This window comes from Macaca fascicularis, chromosome 12 (assembly GCF_037993035.2).
Source record: "Macaca fascicularis isolate 582-1 chromosome 12, T2T-MFA8v1.1".
Lineage (NCBI taxonomy): Eukaryota > Metazoa > Chordata > Mammalia > Primates > Cercopithecidae > Macaca > Macaca fascicularis.
In genome coordinates, this window is record NC_088386.1 from 1405844 (window position 1) to 1428923 (window position 23080).

General features: G+C 53.1%; 2 protein-coding genes across 13 annotated transcripts in view; both read left to right on the forward strand.

The window, feature by feature from the left end:
• The window catches only part of ARHGEF4 (Rho guanine nucleotide exchange factor 4), a 212053-nt gene that overhangs the window by 183285 nt on the left and 5688 nt on the right, over window positions 1-23080 (forward strand). For 5 of the 12 annotated variants that reach the window (XM_005572808.5, XM_045366850.3, XM_045366851.2 and 2 more), the window contains 5 exons: window positions 8475-8614; window positions 20156-20335; window positions 21600-21776; window positions 21883-22062; window positions 22831-23063. In XM_005572808.5, the coding sequence (XP_005572865.3) occupies window positions 8475-8614; window positions 20156-20335; window positions 21600-21776; window positions 21883-22062; window positions 22831-23063 (910 nt within the window). Of the gene's footprint in view, window positions 1-8474; window positions 8615-15741; window positions 16032-16233; window positions 16383-16433; window positions 16567-20155; window positions 20336-21599; window positions 21777-21882; window positions 22063-22830; window positions 23064-23080 lie in introns of those variants that run through there. The other 7 variants (XM_074008715.1, XM_074008714.1, XM_065525323.2 and 4 more) reach the window with 5 other exon arrangements.
• SMIM39 (small integral membrane protein 39) lies at window positions 15742-23040 on the forward strand. Its single transcript, XM_074008719.1, has 5 exons — window positions 15742-16031; window positions 20156-20335; window positions 21600-21776; window positions 21883-22062; window positions 22831-23040. The coding sequence occupies exon 1, from the start codon at window positions 15825-15827 to the stop codon at window positions 15993-15995; it is 171 nt and encodes a 56-aa protein (XP_073864820.1). The 5' UTR covers window positions 15742-15824; the 3' UTR covers window positions 15996-16031; window positions 20156-20335; window positions 21600-21776; window positions 21883-22062; window positions 22831-23040.

A 23080-nucleotide genomic window follows, 5' to 3' on the forward strand; every position in this document is an offset into this window, starting at 1 on the left:
ATTTAGGCCTTTGTCCATTTTGAGTTAATTTTTATATGTGTTAGGTAAGGGTTTAACTTCATTATTTTGCATTTTGATATCCAGCTTCCCAACACTGTTCGCTGTAAAGACTGTCTTTTCCCTCACGGTCTTAGCACCTTTGTCGAAAATCAATTGACCACATGTGGGAGAGTTTATTTCTGGATCCTCTATTCAGTTCCATTGGACTGTATATCTATCCTTATGCCATTTCCACATTATTTGATTATTGTGACTTTGAAGTAAGTTTTGAAATCAGGAAATGTGGGTCCTCCAACTTCTTTTTTTTTTTTTTCCAAAATAATTTTGGCTAGTCAGGATCCCTTGAGATTCTATATGAATTTTAATGATGAATTTTTCTATGTGTGTAAAAAAATGCCATTGGGGCTGGGTACGGTGGCTCATACCTGTAATCCTAGCATTTTGGGAGGCTGAGGTGGACAGATCACCTGAAGTCGGGAGTTCGAGACCAGCCTGACCAACATGGAGAAATCCTGTCTCTACTAAAAATACAAAATTGGCCGGGCGCGGTGGCTCACGCCTGTAATCCCAGCACTTTGGGAGGCCGAGGCAGGCGGATCACAAGGTCAGGAGATCGAGACCACGGTGAAACCCCGTCTCTACTAAAAATACAAAAAATTAGCCGGGCGCGGTTGTGGGCGCCTGTAGTCCCAGCTACTCGGGAGGCTGAGGCAGGAGAATGGCGTGAACCCGGGAGGCGGAGCTTGCAGTGAGCCGAGATCGCGCCACTGCACTCCAGCCTGGGTGGCAGAGCGAGACTCTGTCTCAAAAAAAAAAAAAAAAAAAATTATCCAGGTGTGGTGGCGCATGCCTGTAATCACAGCTACTTGGGAGGCTGAGGCAGGAGAATCACTTGAACCCAGGAGGCGGAGGTGGCGGTGAGCTGAGATCACGCCATTGCACTGCAACCTGGGCAACAAGAGTGAAACTCTGTCTCAGAAAAAAGAGAGTCATTGGATTTTTATAGGAATGCATTGAATACACAGATTGCTTTAGGTGGTATTGTCGTCTTAAAAATATTAAGACTTTCAATTTATAAACATGGGACTTTTTTTTTTTTTTTTTTTTTTTTTAGATTTTCTTTCATTTTTTTCAACAATGTTTTGTAGCTTTTAGTCTACATATCTTTGGCCTCCTTGGTTAAGTTTATTCCTAAGTATTTTATTCTTTGGTTTTTTGTTTTTGTTTTTGTTTTTTGAGACAGAGTCTCCTCTGTCTCCCAGGCTGGAGTGCAGTGGCCGGATCTCCGCTCACTGCAAGCTCCACCTCCCGGGTTCCCGCCATTCTCCTGCCTCAGCCTCCCGAGTAGCTGGGACTACAGGCGCCGCCACCAGGCCCGGCTAGTTTTTTGTATTTTTAGTAGAGATGGGGTTTCACCGTGTTAGCCAGGATGGTCTCGATCTCCTGACCTCGTGATTCGCCTGCCTTGGCCTCCCAAAGTGCTGGGATTACAGGCGTGAGCCACCGCGACCAGCCAGTATGTTGTTATTTTTAATGCTATTGTAATGAAATTTTTAAAACTTTCCTTTTCAGGTTACTTATTGCAAATACACAGAAATAAAACTGATTTTTTTGTGTTAATTTATATTCTGTAGCTTTGCTGAATTTTATTAGCTTTAATAATTTTATTGTGGATTCTTTAAGGTATGCTACATATAAGAAGATGTCATCTGCAAACAGATAATTTCATTTTTCCTTTTCAATGTGGATGTCCTTTATTTCTTTTTCTTGACTGCTGTCACCAGGACTTATAGTACTATGTTGAATAGAAGTGGAGAAAGCAGGCACCCTTGTCTCATTCCTCATCTTAGGGATACAACTTTCCATCTTCCATCATTGATTATGATGTTAGCTGTGAGATTTTCATATGTGGCCTTTATCACATTGAGGACTTTTCTTTCTATTTCTAGTTTATTGAATGTTTTATCACAAAAACTTGGTCAATGCTTTTTCTGCATGGATTAAGGTAATCATGTATTTTTCCTTCATTCTGTTAATTTAGTATATTATATTGATTTGCTCTCCTACATTGACCTATCCTTGCATTCCAGAAATAAATTCCATTTGGTCCTGATATATAATCCTTTCAATATGCTGTTGAATTCCATTTCCTAGTATTTTGTTGAGGATTTTTGCATCTATATTCGTAAGGGATATTATTCTGTAGTTTTCTTGTAGTTTCTTTGTCTGGGTTTATTATCAAAGCAATACTGATGTTACAGAGTGAGTTGGGAAGTATTCCTTCCTCTTCAATATTTTTGGAAGAACTTGACAAGAATTGCTGTTGATTATACTTTAAATATTTGGTAGAATTCACTACCAGATGGTAGAAGCCATCTGGCCCTGGGCTTTTCTTTATGGAAGACTTTTTTATTACTCTTCAATTTCTCTACCAATTATAGATCTATTCTGATTTCCTATTTCTTCTTGAGTCAGTTTAGGTATATTATGTGTTTCTAGAAATTTTCCATTTCATCTGGTTTATTTAATTTGTTAGCATACAACAGTTCATAGTATTCTCTTATAATCATTTTTATTTCTATAAAATAGGTAGTAATGTCCTTACTTTGCTCATCAAAACTTTTGATTTTTTACAAAGGTACAAAAGCCATTCAGTGGAAAAATGATATTCTTTTCACAAATGATGCCAGAAATGATACCATTAGACCATCCATAGGTGATGAAAATGAACCTTGACCTAAGCTTCACACATTATACAAAAAAAAAAAAAATACCTACACACAAAATGAATTATAGATTTCCATGTAAAACTTTTAGAAGAAAGCATTAAGAGAAAATCTTTGAGAACTAGGGTTTGGCAAAGAGTTCTTAGACATGACACCAAAAGCATGACTCATAAAAGGAAAATTTGAGAAACTGAACATTATAACAATTTCAAACTTTAGCACTATGAAAACTCTAGTTAAGTCAATGAAAAGATAAGCTACAGACTGAGAGAAAATACTCGCAAGCCTCACATCTGACAAATAACTCAAATATATAAAGAACTCTCAGAGCCAGATGTGGTAGCACAAGCCTGTGATCCCAGCTACTTGGGAACTGAGATGGGAGGATCACGAGCCCAGGAGTTCCAGACCAGCCTGGGAAACATGGTGAGACCCGGTCTGGAAAAAAAAAGAACTTTCAAAGTTCAACATTAAAACACCGATTAGTAAATAGGGAAAAGAGGGCAAGGCATGGTGGCTTACACTTGTAATCTCAGCACTTTGGGATGCTGAGGCAGGAGGATCATTTGAGGCCAAGAGCTCATGACTAGCCTGGGCAACATAGTGAGACACCATCTCTATGAAAGTTTTTTCAGAAAATTAGCTGAGTGTGGTGGTGTGAACCTGTAGTACCAGCTACTCAGGAGGTTGAGGTGAGAGGATCCCTTGCGCTCAGGAGTTTGAGGCTGCAGTGAGCCATGATTGTGCCCCTGCACTCCAGCCTAGGCAACAAAGCAAGACCCCATCTCTTAAAAAAAAAAAAAAAAAAAAAAAAAGGCAAAAGATGGCCGGCTGCAGTAGCTCATGCCTGTAATTCCAGCACTTTGAGAGGTCGAGGCGGGCAGATCATGAGGTCAGGAGATGGAGACCATCCTGGCTAACATGGTGAAACCCCGTCTCTACTAAAAATACAAAAACTAGCCGGGCGTGGTTTCAGGCACCTGTAGTCCCAGCTACCCAGGAGGCTGAGGCAGGAGAATGGCGTGAACCCAGGAGGCAGAGCTTGCAGTGAGCCAAGATCACGCCACTGCACTCCAGCCTGGGTGACAGCAACACTCCATCTCAAAAAAAAAAGGGCAAAAGACATAAAGAGATATTTCACCAAAGAGGATATATGGCAAGTAAGCACATGAAAAGATGTTCAACATCATCAGCCTTTCAGGAGATGAAAACTGACACCATGATGAGATACCACTACACACCTATCAGAATGCCTCAAATATAAAATAGTGACAATACCAAGTGCCGCTGAAGATTCAGAGAAACTGAACTCTCAGACATCGAGAGTAACAGGAATGTAAAATGGCACAGCCACTTTGGAAAATAGTTTGGCAGTTTCTTAAAAACTAAGTAGTCAACTACCATCTGACCCAGTAATTACACTCCTGGGCATTTATCTCAGAGAAATGAAAACATGTTCATGCAAACCCCTGCTCGTGAATTATCATAGCAGCTGTATTCATAATAGGAATAGTTGGAAACAATCCACCTATCCTTAAACAGATGAATGGTTAAACCAACAGTGGCATGGAATGCCATGGAATGCCATGGAATATGACTCAACAGTAAAAAGGAATGAAGTATGAATACACATAGCAGCAGAGTGCAGGGCATTTGGCTGAGTGAAAAAGCCAACCTCAAAAGCCTACATACAGGTTGCTGTGGTGGCTATTCAGATCTGTACTGGTGACAGTGCCATACGCCTATGCACACACATTGTACGAACGTCCGGTTCTCAGCTGCGAGATCATACTGGACTTACACAAAGCTAGACCATTAACGGAAACTGGGTGGAGAGTGCACAGTGCCCTCTGTACTATAGTGGTATACCCTGTGACTCTAAAATCATTTCACAATAAAACGGTTTTATGTTTTATTTGTTTTTTGGGTGTTTTTTTGAGACAGAATCTCACTCTGTTGCCCAGGCTGGAGTGCAGTGGAGCAATCTCTGCTCACTGCAAAGTCCACCTGTTGGGTTCAAGCAGTTCTCCTGCCTCAGCCTCCTGAGTAGCTAGGACTACAGGTGTGCGCCACCATGCCTGCCTAATTTTTTGTATTTTTAGTAGAGACAGGGTTTCACCATGCTGGCCAGGCTGGTCTTCATCTCCTGACCTCGTGATCTGCCCACCTCAGCCTCCCAAAGTGCTGGGATTGCAGGCGTAAGCCACTGCACCCAGCCAATAAAATGAATTTTAAGGCCCTAGGGGAGAAGGTATGACAATTTGACAACTTTTGATGGATTGCAGTTTGTTTTAGATGTGATCGTGGTTATGTTTTTTAAAGAAAGAGAGATGGGATCCTTATGTTTCAGAAACATATGCTATGGTGTTTACAGATGAAATTATATTGTATCTTACATTTGCCCTAAAAACCATCTAGTGGGATGTGGAATTAGATGATGAAACAAAAGTGGCCACATGTTGAGAATTGTTGAAGCTGGACAATGAATATACAAGGTTCCTTATACGATTTTCTCTCCTTTTGTGTACTTTTGAAACTTTCCATAATAAGTTTTTAAACATAAAATGAAATAAAAATCCTGAGTGTTCCTAGGGACTTGGAGATAGGCCCTCAGCTCCTGCTTGCAAGCTGGACTCTGGCCACTGCCTCCAGGTCGGAGACAGAGTGTGTTAGTCCATTCTCACAGTGCTATGAAACATTACCTGAGACTGGGTAATCTATGAAAAAAAGAGGTTTAATTGGCTCAGAGTTCCACAGGCTTCACAGGAAGCATGACAGGGAGGCCTCAGGAAACAGATCAGGGCAGAAGGCTAAGGGGAAGCAAGCACCTTCTCCACATGGCAGCAGGAGAGAGTGAGTGAAGCGGCAAGTGCCACACACTTTTAAACGATCAGATCTCATGATAACTCATCCGCTATCACGAGAACAGCAAGGGGGAAATCTGCCCCCGTGATCCAATTACCTCCCACCAGGCCACACCTTTAATTCAACATGAGATTTGGGCAGGGACACAAATCCAAACCATATCCCAGAGGTTTCCCAGGTCAGTTCTGGGGACGCATGTGGAGCTTTAACTGTGTTCCTGATGTTGGCGCTGCCAGGCCTTTGGGCTCCACCTTTGAGGAACTTGCCATTTGCCACCCCAGTCATCCTCCCAGCTTCCATCTGTTCAAGTGTTCATCCTTCCATCGGTTTCTTTGTCTGTTTCATCACCATTTATCTGTTTCTTCCATCCGTCTGTTTACTCACTCACTTAACGTTTCCTAAACATTGACATTAACGAATAAGTCATGGCTCCTGCCTTCAAGGAGCTCAGAGTATAGCTGGGGGGAGTCAGACCGACACAGGGTACAGAGATGTGTTTCCTGCCATGAGGGTTGTCTGCTCAAGCTCCCTGAGAATGAGATAAGAGTCACAGACGGGACTCTCACGGAGGAGGAAGTGCGTGAAATGCGTCTTCAGAGTTCATATTTTCACCTGTGTTGGGCCCAAGTGGATAATCCAAGATAATCTTCCTATTTTGAGGTCAGCTGATTAGCAGCCCTGGTTTCATCTGCAACCTTAATTCCTCTTTAATTCCTCACATAACATAACATATTCACAGGCTCTGGAGATTCCATCTTTTCATCTTTTGGAGACCATTATTGTGCCTCTTGCAAGAAGAGAGTCCAGATGCAGACCCAACTATCTAGAAACTCAAGGACAGAGCAGACATTGTAGGTCCATGGGAAAGGACTGCCCATTCCATGAATGGTGCCGAGACCATTGATTATCCTTACAGAAGAAAGAAATTGGATTCCAACCTCACTGTATACCACAAAAATCATTTCCAGGTGGATTAACAGCATACGTGTCAAAAGAAAGCTATAAAACATGAAAAGATAACAGAGAAGAATATCATTATGACTGAGGTTGGAAAGAATTTCCTAGAACACAGACAACATACACCAAATAGGACTAGATTGACAAATTTGTCTATATTAAAATTAAGGACTTCTGTTCATCAAAAGGCCCCTTAAAAATAGTAACAAGCCACAAACTGAGAGGAGATAGTTGTGACACATCTGAGTGACAAGAGGTATCTAGAAGTGAGGGAAGGAATGTGTGTGTATACATACATACATGAATACATACATATTTTATGTCAATGGTATGTTAAAGATAAGCAATTCAATAGACAAATGGGTAAAACTCATAAACACTTCACATTAAAGGGAAATATAAATGGCCCATAGATAAAAGGTCAACTCGTTAGTAATCTGAAATGTCAATTAAAATCAGAGTAAGATACTATTTCATACCCCTTAGACTCAAGAATTTAAATGTCTCATAATGCCAATCTCAAGAGCTGGCTGGGATGTGGAGGGATGGAACATTCTTGTTCCGCTTTCAGGTTCTGGGAAACTATTTGGTGTGCCTAGGACCCAGTAGGGCCACACACCTGGGCATCCACACTCAGCAGTGTGAATTCACACCAGGGGTGACGATTTTGCCCAACTGGGCAAATATCTTAGCTATTATGATGGTTTATGGCTCTCCAGAATGCCACACTGCATAAGGAATACACAATACATTTGTGATATTGATTTCATAGGGGCAGGGAGGGATTAGGAAAATAATGTGCTCCTTAGCGGGGCTGTCACGAAAGCAGGGTTGAGAAACAATGTCCTAGAGAAACCCTCTGACGCACACCCAGGAGGCGTGCAGACACCGTCCAGCAGCACCACTGCAGCAGCACAGGACACACCCTGCTCCAGCAGTGCAGCCAACACACACAATGTGAAAGACTCGTACAGCACAAAACTGTGCGGCAGTGAAAATGACACAATCACAGCTACACACACAGGACACACGCTGCTCCAGCAGTGCAGCCAACACACACAATGTGAAAGACTCGTACAGCACAAGACTGTGCGGCAGTGAACATGAAACAATCACAGCTACACACACAGGACACACGCTGCTCCAGCAGTACAGCCAACACACACAATGTGAAAGACTCATACAGCACAAGACTGTGCAGCAGTGAAAATGAAACAATCACAGCTACACACACAGTTGAGTAAAAGCCAGCCAGAGAAGAGTGGATTTGCTGGCTCCCTTTAGACAAGGTCAAAACCTAGCATAACTGACAGAACTAAATGCTAAGACAAAGGCATGGGAATGATTTATTAAAAGTTCTAACTCTTGAATATCTCCACAGGAAGGAGATGGGAATGGGACTCAGTGGAGTACACAGGATGTGGAAGGTCAAGTTTCTGGTGTTTTTCCTAAGTAGAGTAATGTGTACCAGGACTGTTCATTGTCTTAAATTTCAAACCATATTTGCATATACGGAACTGTACATTTTCTTTGAATACACACATATATATTGCATAACAAAATGTTAGCATTTTTCCTAAGGGCCTATACTGTAGCCAACACAATGGAAAATGGTTTGTCACTGAATACAACCTAAGGGGCTCTCGAGCCTGTGTGATGGTGAATACTTGTGTTCCCTTGTCAGCCGAGTTGCTGTAGACTGAGTGATGGGTGACTAATGGTGGTGGTGTGAGTGAGATGGTGCATTCTTTCACCCAGGCCACATGTTTGCAGCAAGGATGGTTTGAGAACCTAGCCCTGCAACCTGCATCCTCCTCCTGCAGAAGGAGTGTTTGTCCTGAACCCACCGGGCTCCTTCTCCACATGTTCTCCCCTCAGCCCTTCCCAGCCCAGCCCCCTTTGCCCAGCTGCTGTCTCTCCTTCCAGCCATGCCTGATGGAGCTCTGGACACAGCTGTCCGCGCTGATGAAGTGGGGAGCGAGGAGGACCTGTATGATGACCTGCACAGCTCCGGCCACCACTACAGCCACCCTGGAGGGGGTGGTGAGCAGCTGGCTATCAATGAGGTAGGGTCAGGGCTGCGCGGGCAGAGGGAGGGACAGGCTGGGGCTACAAGCTGGACTCCAGCACGCTCATGCAGGCCAGATGCCCACAGTCCATGTTCCATGCAGATGCTAGTGGTGCTGGCCATGCACAGCGCAGTTTCAGCCTGCAGTCCTCACTTTGGGATGTGGTGTCAAGAGCACGGTTTGTCCAACACAGGACTCCCTGTGCCCTCCTGGGGCCCACAGAGCAGATGCAATGCCAGCATGCTGGTCCGCCTCATGGGGCTGTCCTAGTGAGCAGCTTCCAAGAGCCATCCCGGCTGGAGGAGTCCTACTTAGTAGAAGGGAGGTCAGGGCTTCTCCAGTCACTCCAGCCCCTGACCCTGCAACCAGCCATTTGGGCAGGCTGGGAACAAGGCAAGGGAAAAACTGTTTTCTCTCCTGACAACAGGAGTTCAGAAGCATTGCTGTTGCTATGACAACTGCATGCGAGTTGCTATGGTTTTGCTGTTCCTACCCAAGCAGAAGAAATCCGGGAGAATCCTCATCCAGGCAAAACTGGTTCCCATCCGAGTTCTCCCTTTGCATTCCCAATGAGAGAGGAATCGTGATGCTTTAACACGCCTCTTTCTCACTCACCCTCCTACTTTCTCAGCCTCTTTTACTTAACTGGAGGGTGAGTTGAACGTCATGGAAGTGTAAGCAGATGACCAGCACAAGCACATGCCCGTAGCAAATGCCATGTTCTCCAGTCAGGAGGTACTGGTGTGTTTCTGCTTCATTAAAACTGGACTCTGACAACTCAGGATCTTGTAGCACTCGGGTTTTTCCTTAAGAAGGGATCCATTTTGGAAGAGTTAGACTTTTCTGTGAATGAATGAGCTGGGGGGCTTCTCAGAAGCCAGTGAGGAGGGTGGTGTCCTCCTTACCTACTAGACAGAGGAGTGGAATCAAAGGCCCAGGAACTCCTCCCAGGGGCCCAGCTCTAGATGATGATTTAAAACAGTCATTAAGGCCAGGCACGGTGGCTGTCGCCTGTAATCTCAGCACTTTGGGAGGCTGAGACGGCTGGATCACCTGATATCAGGAGTTCAAGAACACCCTGGCCAACACGGTGAAACCCCATTTCTACTAAAAATACAAAAATTAGCCAGGCATGGTGGTGGGCACCTGTAATCCCAGCGACTCAGGAGGCTGAGGCAGGAGAATAGCTTAAGTCTGGGAGGCAGAGGTTGCAGTGAGCCAAGATTGTGCCACTGCACTCCAGCCTGGGCAACAGAGTGAGACTCCATCTCAAAAATACAAATACAAATGCAAATAAAACGGTAATTAAATAATGCGCTACTCAAAACCCATGACGCATAAAGAATAAACATGTAAACAAGCTTTCCCGACTAACCTTTCTCTTTAAGTGACTCTCGTAAGCTATTTGGGATGCAAGATGTTCTGAAATCATGTCACCTGAAGCAGAATTCACAAGAAATCGTGCTTTTCCTTTTATTTTTTTTAAGTGATGGAGTCTCACTCTTGTCGCCCAGGCTGGAGTGCAGTGGCACGGTGGTCTTGGCTCACTGCAACCTCCGCCTCCCAGGTTCAAGCGATTCTCCTGCCTCAGCCTCCCAAGTAGCTGGAATTACAGGTGCCTGCCACCATCCCCTGCTAATCTTTGTACTTTCAGTAGAGAAGGGGTTTTGCCAAGTTCACCAGGCTGGTCTCAAACTCTTGAGCTCAGGTGATCTGCCTGCCTTGGCCTCCCAAAGTGCTGGGATTACAGGCATGAGCCACCATGCTTGGCCGGTTATGCTTTTTCTAGAAGACTCAGGCTGCCTCCTCCATCTTGGGGCTCAGTCCCAGCAGGGGGACCCCGAGGGGGTCTGTCAGATGTAGGGCATGGAGCACTGAGCAGTGACCGTTTGAGCTGGTGCACATGGCTGTGACACCAGATGGCATGGGGCTGTGCAGGGCTGATAGCAACTGACTGCACACACCCAGCAGGGTGGGCTGTCACTCAGTGCATCTCTGAGTGACCACAAGGATGACCATTGCAACCAAAGCACTCAGGGACTCCAGAAGGTGGTGGCTCCAGGGCTGGCCTTATGGCTACGTTGATCTTGTGTTTGCGTTTCATAGTTGTGTGTCTCCTACCTGAGGGTAAAATTATGGACTGTCACATCTTGCTGCTGGCAAGGAGGTGTTTTTTTTGGGCTCTAAGTTCCTTGACAAGTTGTTCATTCTAAGATGCTTTGGCCGAGGAAGGCCAAGAGCCAGGACTTCTCTGAAAAAAAAACCCCAAAAAACGAGGTTCTGTTATCTTTCTGAGGGAAAGTCAGGCAACTTAGATTTGGATTGTGTAAGTGCCTGTTTGGTCCTGTTGGGTTCAGAGGTCTCTCCTGGCGTTGGAGGTTGCTGAGCAGACGGGGTGTTGCTGGTATGCCCGAATGTTTAGGGTGCATGTCCTTCCCCCTGGGGAAGAGGAGAGCACGTTACAGAGGAGAGCAGGACGTCAGGCAGAGGGAGCCCGTCTCCAGCGATGCCGCGGGCTGGTGCTGGGCAGGCTGGCTCCTGTCCCAGATGGCATCCACACGCCTCATGAAGGCTACCAGTGCTTCCAGATCCTCATGTAGAAACGCGATCATGAGAAAGGCAGGAAGAAGGGCAGGCCCGGGCGTGGAGGCCTCTCTGGGTCCAGCACAGCACTGCAGCAAGGCCATCTCTGTGTTTTGTGGGCGGATGTGAGGCTGGAGCCCTCGCTGTGCCTGGCTTGCACCGCAGACTCAGAAAAGGTGGTGCCTGCCTGTTCGGAGCCGCCGGAAGCAATAAGTGGACTCACTCATCGGAAACTGGAAAGATAAGAAGTGAATGTACCGCAACAGGCCAGTTCCCGGGCCTTCAGGGCAGCCCTCCCGCAGGCTCAGCCGGAAGCTTTGCTGGGGGTTAGTGTGACTTTAATATCTAGAGATGAGCAAAGCAACAGGTGTCAGAGAAAAGTCCTTACTAAATAATATTCGGCTTGCCCTAACACACATTCCCTTCTGTTTCCTAAGAATATGTAGGGGCTCAATTGTGACCCTTTCTTATCGTTTTGGGCTCTCGGTTCCTTGACAAGTTGTTCATTCTAAGATAATTTGGCCGAGGAATATCTAAGATGTTTGATATCAGCGTCAACAAGAAAGGGTCACAATTTAGCCGGATGCCTCCCTCAGAAGGAGAAAACCCCTTGCAATCTCAGAACAAATGCAAACCCTCTGGCCTGGAGAGCAGCCCACCTGGGGCAGAGCTGCGAGGCAGTTTGCATTCCAGGTACATGAGGAGTGACCTTTGTAAGCATAAAGCATATAAAGCACAAACAGATGTGTGTGCATGTGCTGTACATAAAGGGTGTGGATGTGTGTTACATACATGTAACAGGTGTGTAGTGAGTACTTGTGTCAGGGAGCCACCAGGCCCTAGGAGGCACCTGTGTGGAAGCCCTGGTCCTGCCTGCAGGGGGCTGCCCGCAGGCTGTGTCTGTGTGGGCCCCGCGTTTTCCCGTATGGGCCGGAGGAATGTGCACACAGGCGCAATGTCTCGCTCCTTCTGCATTCCTTGAGTCGCCTGTGCCCTGCCCCTCGTGAGTGTCCAGTCCCTGCCAGGCAAATTAAAGAACACAGATGCTGACTGTCTTTAGTGCCCAGGGGTGTACTCTCTTCTTCCAGCACTGGCCCCTCTAGGGCCTACTCCCAAGGCCATGGCCCAGGCCTGGGCCTGTCTGCCCAGTTCCTCGCCCTCCCCGTTGGCCCTCTTGGGCTGCACTGCGCCCCTGCAGTCAGGCCTGAGGCCATCCTAAGTCCCCTGGACTTTTTCTGAAGCTAAAGCCAGAAGCGCCTGTCGGTGAGAGTGACCACCTAGCACCCCCCGCCACCGTGTGGGCAGTGCTGCCAGTGCGAGCCATGATGTGTCCAGGGGAGAGGATGGCCTGGCTCCTGCTAGGGAGGTCTGGGGTCTCCCACTGCCCACTGGCACCTGTGGGTGGCAGCCTGTCCCCTGGCTCATGTCTTGCAGCATCCTGTGAGCTGCTCCCCCCACCTCATGGAGTGCCTAAGCCCAGCTTGTCTTCCAGCCTGGTGAGGACGAGCACGAGGTGTCTGGGACACTGATAGGCATCAGGCTCCTCCACGGGGCTGAGGAGGGAAAACAAGAGCCAGGTCGGGCCTGGGGACAGATGTCCTCAGAGCAGGGTCATTGCCCTTGCTCTCCTGGCATTCCCCGTGAGACACCCTGAGGATGCTATAGGACATAAGCCCAGCTTTTGGCCACGCCTCATGGAGTCACCCTGACTTTCCCCAGGTGTCTTTGTCTTCCCTGGGTTCCCGTGCCGCTGGACATCCCTCCCCAGGCCTGACCTGGCTCCTATTCCCCCTCCTGAGCCCCAGGGAGGAGGCTGATGGCTGTCAGTGCCGCAGATACCTTGTGCTCATCCTCGTTAGGCTGGACAACAGGCCGGGCTTAGGTGCTCCGTGAGACAGGGCAGGAGCAGCTCACAGTCCCTTGGGGCCGGTGCTGCCACTTTTGCACAGGGTTGCAAGGTCACCTGGTGGCCAGCCCCTCCAAAGTGGCTTTCATCTTTGTACTCCCAAAGCCACAGCACTGGGGGCTCAGCCCTCATCTGCACCAGCCACCTATGTCTCCCTTCTGCTTGCACGTCAGTCCTGTCACCAGCCTAGTTGGGACACACCACTCCCTGGTGGGAGCTGTCTGTCAAAGGGCCTAGGCATTTGCGTTGAAGCTTTTTCTTTTCTTTTTTTTTTTTTTTTTTTTTTTGAGACAAGGTCTCACTCTGTCACCCAGGCTGGAGTGCAGAGGCATAATCTTGGCTCATTGCAACCTTCACCTCCCAGGCTCAAGTGATCCTTCCAGCTCAGCCTTTCTGGTAGCTGGGACTACAGGCACGCCCCACCACTCCTGGCTAATATGTGTATCTTTTGTAGAGATGGGGTTTCACTATGTTGCCCAGGCTGGTCTCGAACTCCTGAGCTCAAGCGATCTGTCCACCTCGGCTTTGCAAAGTGCTGGGATTACAGGTGTGAGCTACTGCACCCTGTCTGCCTTCAAGCTTTTCTGTTAGGTTTTTGGTCATGAAACTCACATAGGAAAGCTGTTACCACTGCCGATCCTGCCATAAACCCAGCTCTCTGGGATATAGAGGCTGGGGGCCCCTGGGCAGGGAGAAGGACCCCACTCAGTCCTCAGTCAGGGCTGCTTCAGCCACCTTCAGTCCCCCCCAGGCTGCCCTGCTGTGCGTGGGGCAGAGGATGTGCCCAGCACCCAGCCAGGGCTGAAGAACCAAACCGTGCCTGCCCAGGCCTGGCGCAGTGGTGAGCAGGCTGCTGTAGACCCTCTAGCACTCAGTACCTGTGCTGGCCGTCCAGCTCACCGACTCACTGTGCCCAGGGCCCAGAGGACATGTACCCCCTGGGTGACCAGCGGTTCAGAGGCCACAGGTGCACAGTGAAGCCTCCACACATCAGGAGTTCTGAGCCACACCCCATGAGAGGACACATCACCATCTTGCCAGAGGAGTGCTGGGATTCGGGGGTATCAGCGAGACTTTAGATGTCTTCTGATCCCCCCTATTCTCCTGCGAGCTTGGGGGAGCAAACCTTGAGACCAGCGTTTTCTTTTTTTTTTTTTTTTGAGACGAAGTCTGGCTCTGTCGCCCAGGCTGGAGTGCAGTGGCCGGATCTCAGCTCACTGCAAGCTCCGCCTCCCGGGCTTACGCCATTCTCCTGCCTCAGCCTCCGGAGTAGCTGGGACTACAGGCGCCCGCCACGTCGCCCAGCTAGTTTTTTGTATTTTTTTTAGTAGAGACGGGCTTTCACCGGGTATCCAGGATGGTCTCGATCTCCTGACCTTGTGATCTGCCCGTCTCGGCCTCCCAAAGTGCTGGGATTACAGGCTTGAGCCACCGCGCCCGGCCGAGACCAGCGTTTTCTAAAGAACTGGGCAGGAGCAGTACAACAGACAGATGGGCCCAGGCTGAACTTTCAAAGAGGCGCACAGCCTCTCTGGACACATCCCTGACACTCCTCTGCACACACGTGGGCACCCACATGTGTACGTATGCACATGCATGGAAAATCCCCCCCCACACACAGATGTATCCCCTTACACAGAGGTACCTACGCACATGCACACACACGTGGCATCCAGTCTGCTTGATAGTCTTCAACAGGATGCTGACATTCAGGGTACACTCACCTATCCTTGCAAGGGGTTGCCAAGAGCTGGCCACACACAGAGATCAGAGCATACAAAGTCACTCCCATGGGAACACCCAGTCTCTGCACACGTTCCCACTGTGCGCCCCTCCCTGCCCTTCAGGGACTCTTCTGGCTCCAGGATTCAAAGCACTGAGCGGAGTGTTTGGCCCTCTCCCCTGCAGTCTTCTTATTTCTCAGAAGAACACACTGACTGTACCTGAGCTGTCATTCTAAGGGATAGAACGAGAGCTCTTGCACAAGAGCTTTGAAACCTACAGGGTTAAGGTTGCAGGCTGTGTTGAGTGGAGGCAGAGGAAGCCCTGGACGCCTGGCTTTTCCAAAGGAACACAGTGCTGCTCGGACACCGCGGTCAGTGAAGAGGGGCCCCTCGGCGTGGATCGCTCCAACCGGGGTTTAAATCCTGCCTCCACCATCCCTGCATTCCTGCGCGATTTTATGACTGAGCAGAATCCCTGACCTTTCAGAGCCGCGTTTACTCATCTGTGAAGTGGGGGGCTGCGGCCAACCCTTGTAAGGAATCAGAGTCCCTGGCCCATCCCTCCCCAAGGCGCCGGTGCCAGGCGTTTTGGCCTCTGTATCTCTGAAACAGGGAGGTCCCGGGGCATCCCGAGCGCCCCCGTGGCCATCTGTGCCACTGGCCAGCCCAGGGCCAGGACTGCTGTGCCGGCGTGGAGATTCCTGACCCTTTCCAAGGAGGTGCCAAGGGCGGAGCGCAGCGCAAGCCGGAGCCGCCGCGGCCCCTCCGAGCCTCTCGAGCCCGCTGCCGCCGCCCCCGCCCGCACAGCCGGCTTGGTTGCCAGGGTTGCCAGGGCTTGGGGCCTGGGAGGCGCAGCGCGCACGGCGCCGGCTTCTCGGGAGGAGCCCCAGGCCCGCGAGCGCAGGCGCCCCGCCTCTCCCCGGGCTTTGCGGGCCACCGGCTCGGCCCTGCGCGGCGGGATCTCGGGGCCGCACGGAGCGGGAGGCCGGGCGCCATGGCGAGGGCCCCGCAGCCCCGGCGCGGCCCCGCGGCGCCCGGGAACGCCCTGCGCGCCCTGCTGCGCTGCAACCTGCCCCCCGGCGCCCAGCGCGTGGTGGTCTCCGCGGTGCTGGCGCTCCTGGTCCTCATCAACGTCGTGCTGATCTTCCTGCTGGCCTTTCGCTGAGCGGCCGCGCAGGGCGCCGCGGGGGACCGCGCCGGGGTGAGTGGCGGGAGACGGCCCTCCAGCCGTTGCCACCCGCGGCCTCCGCACTGGTCGCAGAGGGGAGGCCTCCCTTCCACCCCATGTGCTCACTACCAGGGCCTGGTCCGGGGGTGTCGCCGAGCGGGTGCCCGAGGGGCGTGGTGGCACGTGTGTCACAGGGTCCTTCTGTCCTCTGTGCCTTGTCGGGGGTGGGGGTTCCGCAGGGGAGGGGGAGGCCAAAATGGCGCGTCTCTGCGTGTAACCGAGGATGCGGGTTCAGCTGGGGCTCGCCGGCTGCTTGTCTGGAAACGGAGTGCATGTGACCGCTGGGTGAGCGACCCGCGCTTGCATCTTTGTGGGGTGATTCAGGTGTGTGGAAGACGCTGCGCATGTTACCTGCAGTTGTTTTTCCTGTTTTAGGCCTTAAAATACGTGGTGTCAGTCTCCCCACGGGCAGAGCCCCTGCTGCCCCCTTGCACGTGGGCCCTCTGAAGCCCCCACCCCTGCTGCACAGCCTGCGGGTGTTCACAGCCGCCCCCACCCTGCGCGTCTGGTAGGTGGGCAGGGTGGGGAGGGCAGTGGCGGTCACAGGGAGCAGCTGGAGGCAGAGCCTGGCAGCATTGCCCTTCTGGAGGCTGTCAGAACCTCAGAGGCACAGGAGGGCATCCCGCTCCCTGCCCTGGGCTGTTTTAGTCTCAAATGTGCGCCTCCATTGGGACCTTCCCCCGCAATAGAACATCCAGTTTCACAGCCCTGCTGTGTCTCAGAGTCAGTCTCTGCTTCCTGCAGGCAGAGAGGTAGCCTGGACTCCTTGCCCCTTGGGCCTGCCTGGCTCGTGTCTTGGCTCAGGTGCAGCGGTGCCTACCAGCACCAAAAAGGGCCTCTGCCCAGAAACGCGCCCAACCCAGCGCATCGGAGGTGGAGCATGACTCCGATGTCCTACAAAACTGTCTCTGACCTCACAGAGCCACATTTTGTCTTGGCGACAACACAGTTTACATTCCTCCTAACTCTAAATTAGAGAACCTCCCGAGTATGAGGCTATGCAGAAGCTCTGCCACCCGGCGCTGAGATCCTTACATTGGTGGGAGGCACAGGTGATGGGAGAGCTTGCTCAGGGCACGCTCCCTCTGCTAGGGTGCAACAAGGGCAATTAACACCTCCTCCTCTCCTGCCCAAGGCCTTCCAGGTGACTAGGCAGGACAGGTGTGGGGCTTGTCCCTAATGGTGCCTGGAAGCTGGTCTCTCTGTGAAGCCCTTCTCCTGCCCGATGCCTGGTGACCTTCCCTGGCAGCTATGTGGGAGGCCACCTATGCAGGATCCAGTTCCACCTGCAGGGACAGGCAGCATAAAGGAAAGGGAAATGGAGGCACCAGGCTTTTGCTCAGGGCTCATTTAAGGGAACCTAGGGACAGAGGGTGACACTTCACCTGGTTAATATCAGGCAGGAACCTCCTGAGAAGTGAAGCGATGGGAAAATGAGCTGTGTTGAGTGTGTCGGGTCACTTCCTCACAGCCTGTGTCACAGACTCCAGGTCAGGGCCATGTCACCTACGGCTCATGTTCTCACTGGCATCCCCAGGCCACCGTGTCTGCTTCCTTCTTTCCCTGGGGCCTCATCCTTCATGGCCTCAGCGGGGCGAGCCAGCTCCCCACCGTGGCAGGCAGGCTCCTACCATATGGTCACCTGAGCCCTCTGTCTCATCCCATCTGAGTGGCAGCGGCAGCTCATGATCTGGAGGCCACCCGCAGAAGGTCTTTGTGGCTGGGAATGAGAGCAGTGGCCCCCTGTGGAGGCCTGCTGCCCCCAGGAATAGCCCGGGGCTCTGTGCCTGGGACCCCGCGGGGGCCTCTGGAAGTCTGCAGCCCCCGGGGGGGCTGCCACACTGTCAGGGTTCCTGTGCTCACAGGCTCATGGATCACTCTGAGGAGAGCTTCCATCAGGATTGGAGCAGGTTTTGTCCCCAGGAAAGAGGAGGTTTGTCCTTCCCTGAACTTGCTTGCTCAGGAGCCCTGGAGGAAAGCACCATCCCAAGCAGGCTGTGGAGCTTCAGTGCTCCAGTGGCCAGCCCCAGCCCTCACCCTGCCCACTCAGGCACAGGCCTCTTAGCTGGAACACGGGACTGGCCCCACTCTTGGTTTCCATGTTGAGGTGAGGATTCACACAGTGCTTAGGGAGCACCCAGTGAAGTGAAGGGAGGGCTCCTGGGACAGGGGCAGCTCAGAGGAGGGCCTATTTGTGACATTCCCATCCTCGACCACCTAGCCAGGCCCACAGCTATGACAGCCAGTGCCAACACCTGGTTCCAGCAGGGAGGGGCATGGACCTCACCTCCTGTGAGGCCCCAGCCCACTCCTCCTTTCCTGCCCTAAGGCCCTAGAAGTGCTCATCATTCAGGGAGCAGAAACAGATCCCATGATAGGAGAAAGCAGGGGTCAGCCTCATGGCGTGCGAGGGCTGCCTGGGAGGGGCAGGGGAGCGCGGCTCCCACGTCTCAGTCCACACCACTCTGGAGCAAGGCACCATGCTGGTTATTTGAGCAGAGAGAAGCGTATGAAGGATGGTCAGCTAGGTATAACGTGGTTGACTGGGCAACACTGCACAAGAGTAGTCCCGAAGTGCCTGTCACAGAGGTAGCAGCTGCAAAACGTTCCTACTTCTCCTGGAACCTGGGAAATAAAGGAAAGAGGTTGGAATAACTCAAACTTAGGATCCCAGGGCTTGGGACCTAGAGCTCTAAGAAGGGGCATTGGTCAGCTGGTGTTGGCATCTCTGGGGCTTGGGGTGGGAGCAGGGGTGCCATGAGGTTGGTTCTGCAAGTGTTGAAAAACAGCAAACAAGCTCCAGTCACTCCAATGGCAGAGCACTGTCTACCTGGATGAAGGGGCATTGTGGTTGGTGGCTGACCTCACAGGCAGTGCTCATCCGCAAGACACCCACCTGGTTAATATCAGGCAGGAGGGTACCAACCCCCAGCCCCTCCCTCCTGCAGCCTTGCAGCCCAGCCCCTCCCTCCTGCAGCCTTGCAGCCCAGCCCCTCCCTCCTGCAGCCTTGCAGCCCAGCCCCTCCCTCCTGCAGCCTTGCAGCCCAGCCCCTCCCTCCTGCAGCCTTGCAACCCCCAGCCCCTCCCTCCTGCAGCCTTGCAACCCTCAGCCCCTCCCTCCTGCAGCCTTGCAGCCCAGCCCCTCCCTCCTGCAGCCTTGCAGCCCCCAGCCCCTCCCTCCTGCAGCCTTGCAACCCCCAGCCCCTCCCTCCTGCAGCCTTGCAGCCCCCAGCCCCTCCCTCCTGCAGCCTTGCAGCCCAGCCCCTCCCTCCTGCAGCCTTGCAGCCCCCAGCCCCTCCCTCCTGCAGCCTTGCAGCCCAGCCCCTCCCTCCTGCAGCCTTGCAACCCCCAGCCCCTCCCTCCTGCAGCCTTGCAACCCTCAGCCCCTCCCTCCTGCAGCCTTGCAGCCCAGCCCCTCCCTCCTGCAGCCTTGCAGCCCCCAGCCCCTCCCTCCTGCAGCCTTGCAGCCCTCAGCCCCTCCCTCCTGCAGCCTTGCAGCCCCCAGGCCGTCCCTCCTGCAGCCTTGCAGCCCCCAGCCCCTCCCTCCTGCAGCCTTGCAGCCCAGCCCCTCCCTCCTGCAGCCTTGCAACCCTCAGCCCCTCCCTCCTGCAGCCTTGCAGCCCAGCCCCTCCCTCCTGCAGCCTTGCAGCCCCCAGCCCCTCCCTCCTGCAGCTTTGCAGGGCCCAGCCCCTCCCTCCTGCAGCCTTGCAGCCCTCAGCCCCTCCCTCCTGCAGCCTTGCATCACCCAGCCCCTCCTTCTTGCAGCCCTCAGCCCCTCCCTCCTACAGCCTTGCAGCCCCCAGGAGTGCTGGGTTTGGGAATACTAATAGGGAGCAGTTGACAGTCCTAGCGACAGGATCAGATTCTGTGGTCAGTTCACTTCTGGCTCCATCACTGAGCCTTGATAATCTAGACATGCCCAGAACACAGCCCCTGCCCCAGGAAAGCCCTGCTCCTGTCAGAGGCAGCCTTGTCCGCTCCTCTGTAAAGGAGTCACAATCCCCTCTTCCTAGGGCTGCTGAGGGAGTGGAGACAGAGAGCAGGGAAGCCCAGGCAGCCACCCCCACTGACCCGCCTGCCCGTGGCTCTCTCGGCAGCTCATCAGCGATGGCAGTGTGGTCTGCGCTGAAGCACTCTGGGACCATGTCACCATGGATGACCAGGAGCTGGGTTTCAAAGCTGGGGATGTCATCGAAGTGATGGATGCCACCAACAGAGAGTGGTGGTGGGGCCGGGTCGCCGACTGCGAGGGCTGGTTTCCAGCCAGCTTCGTTCGGGTATGGTTCCAGCCTGAGCTTCTCCCAAGTTGGGCCCATGAAAAGCTACCTGGTTCTGCAGAGAAATCCAAGCCCAAAACAGCTCTGGCATCCAAGGTGCAGAGTGCTCGCTGGGTGGTGGGTGTCGGGGCGCAGTGCCACAGCCTTCCTCTTCCTCAAGAGCCACTACTCCTGCTCCCTCCCCCCCTTCTGGTGAGCCCTGGGCGACCCCAGAGGAGAGCAGTTCAGAAATGAGTGTGTGCAGGCCGGGCGCGGTGGCTCAAGCCTGTAATCCCAGCACTTTGGGAGGCCGAGACGGGCGGATCACGACGTCAGGAGATTGAGACCATCCTGGGTAACACAGTGAAACCCCGTCTCTACTAAAAATACAAAAACTTAGCCGGGCGAGGTGGCAGGCGCCTGTAGTCCCAGCTACTCGGGAGGCTGAGGCAGGAGAATGGCGTGAACCCGGGAGGCGGAGCTTGCAGTGAGCTGAGATCCGGCCACTGCACTCCAGCCTGGGTGACAGAGTGAGACTCCGTCTCAAAAAAAAAAAAAAACAAAAAACAAATGAGTGTGTGCAGACACTAGGCACCCCTCTGCGATACCCCCACAACTCCAGGTGCTAGACATTTCCCAAGCCCTGACGAGCCCTGATAGAGGACTGCTCACCTCACACAGAGCCCCGGGAGTGGGAAGTTGAGACACGGTAAAGTTATTAGCCCTGGAGATAGCAGAGAGGGGACCCGGATTCCATCTAAGGGGGTCTCCGGTCTTCAAGGAAGGAATCCAGGTGTAGTCTCCAAAAGGCCTGGCTGAGGGCATCCAAGCTGAGGGCCGTCCGGCGGGGAGGTCTCAGGCCCTGGTGTTCAGATGCTCCTCCTGCCCCAGACCCCCTGGGAAACTGTCCACTCGGCACCCCAAGCCTTTCCCCAGGTTACAGGTTAGAGAGCCAGGGGGGCGCCACCCATCCCCCTGCCTGTGCCCACGGGGACTGGTTCAGGAACTGCAGCGAGCGCTCCAGCCTCTGTGCCGGGCACAAGCAGGGTCTAGGAAAGAGGCCAAAGCGGTGTTCGGATCACACTGACAGCGGCTGCGGGCGTCGGAGCCACCATCTCTGGTCCAGGACTTGAGTGGGTGGCTTGGTGGGGGGAATTGGCCGGCCAGCCCCGCGCCCCGTGCACCCTGCGGGGCCTCCAAGACCCGGTTCTCGCCGCTGCGGCGCAGGGCGCGGGGCGCTGCTCCGAGGGATGCGGGGCACTGACCGGTCGCGCGTGGCCTGCAGCTGCGGGTGAACCAGGACGAGCCCGCGGACGACGAGGCCCCTCGGGCCAGGGACGGCGGGGCGGAGGACGGCGGGGCGGAGGCGCAGAGCAGCAAGGACCAGATGCGGACCAACGTCATCAACGAGATTCTCAGCACCGAGCGGGACTACATCAAGCACCTGCGCGACATCTGCGAGGTGAGGCCAGGCCGGCGGGTGGGGGCAGGGGCCGGTCGGGGGAGGCCGGGGCGGGTCTGGGGAGGCCGGGGCCGGTCTGGGAAGGCCTGACCGCGTGCGCCCGCAGGGCTACGTCCGCCAGTGCCGCAAGCGCGCAGACATGTTCAGCGAGGAGCAGCTGCGCACCATCTTCGGGAACATCGAGGACATCTACCGCTGCCAGAAGGCCTTCGTGAAGGCCCTGGAGCAGAGGTTCAACCGCGAACGCCCGCACCTGAGCGAGCTGGGTGCCTGCTTCCTGGAGCATGTGAGTGCCCGTCACCAGCACGACCCCCGGCCCCTCCCTGGGCGCTGCGCTCACAGAGGCTGCCGCGGGCCCCAGGTCCCAAAACCCATCACAACGCCTGGGCCCCAGCTCCAGCCCTCTATCTGCCTGACCGCCTGCACCCTTCAAGACAGTTTTAGGAGGGTCTCTGCTTCTGGGTGGGGAAACCAAGTCAGGGAACGCTCCTGCTGGGAGCAGAGAGCTGGGGCGTCCCCCAGGAAGGACTTGCTTTGGCCGACAGGAAGGCAGAGGCCTGCTGAGCGCGCAGGGGCTGTTCAGAGTGAGCTCTGGGGGTTTCTCACACAGAATTTACAGCTTGCTTAGGCGGCAGATGCCGGCCGGCCTTTACCAAGGTTCACTGGGCCGCTCTAAGTGGACACCTAGCCTCACCTGGTAGAGAAGGGCCTTGTTTGGGCCCTCTTGGGCAGTCGAGTGAGGGTGAGTAGAGGATGCCTGTCCCATCCCACCCCCCTACCACCGCCGCTTTTGGCATTGTTATCCCGTCCTTGGTATCATGGATTTCACCCACTGCAGCCGGGACACTTGCTCATATTCTCACCATTCCCACCCCTGGGTGTGACTCCATGTAACTTGTGCCCCAGGGACATAGGTACACCGAGCCTGGGTTCCCTCTAGCCCCCAGCCCAGCTCTTGAAGGAAATGTAGAGGCTCTTGCCCTTCCCAAACATGCGGCTGGATTGCCTGGGGGAGCAGCAGAGAGCTCTGCTAACGTCCAGCTGTGCTCCTCAGCAAGCCGACTTCCAGATCTACTCGGAGTACTGCAATAACCACCCCAACGCCTGCGTGGAGCTCTCCCGGCTCACCAAGCTCAGCAAGTACGTGTACTTCTTCGAGGCCTGCCGGCTGCTGCAAAAGATGATTGACATCTCCCTGGATGGCTTCCTGCTGACTCCGGTGCAGAAGATCTGCAAGTACCCTCTGCAGCTGGCCGAGCTGCTCAAATACACGCACCCCCAGCACAGGTAGGAGGGCGCTGAGG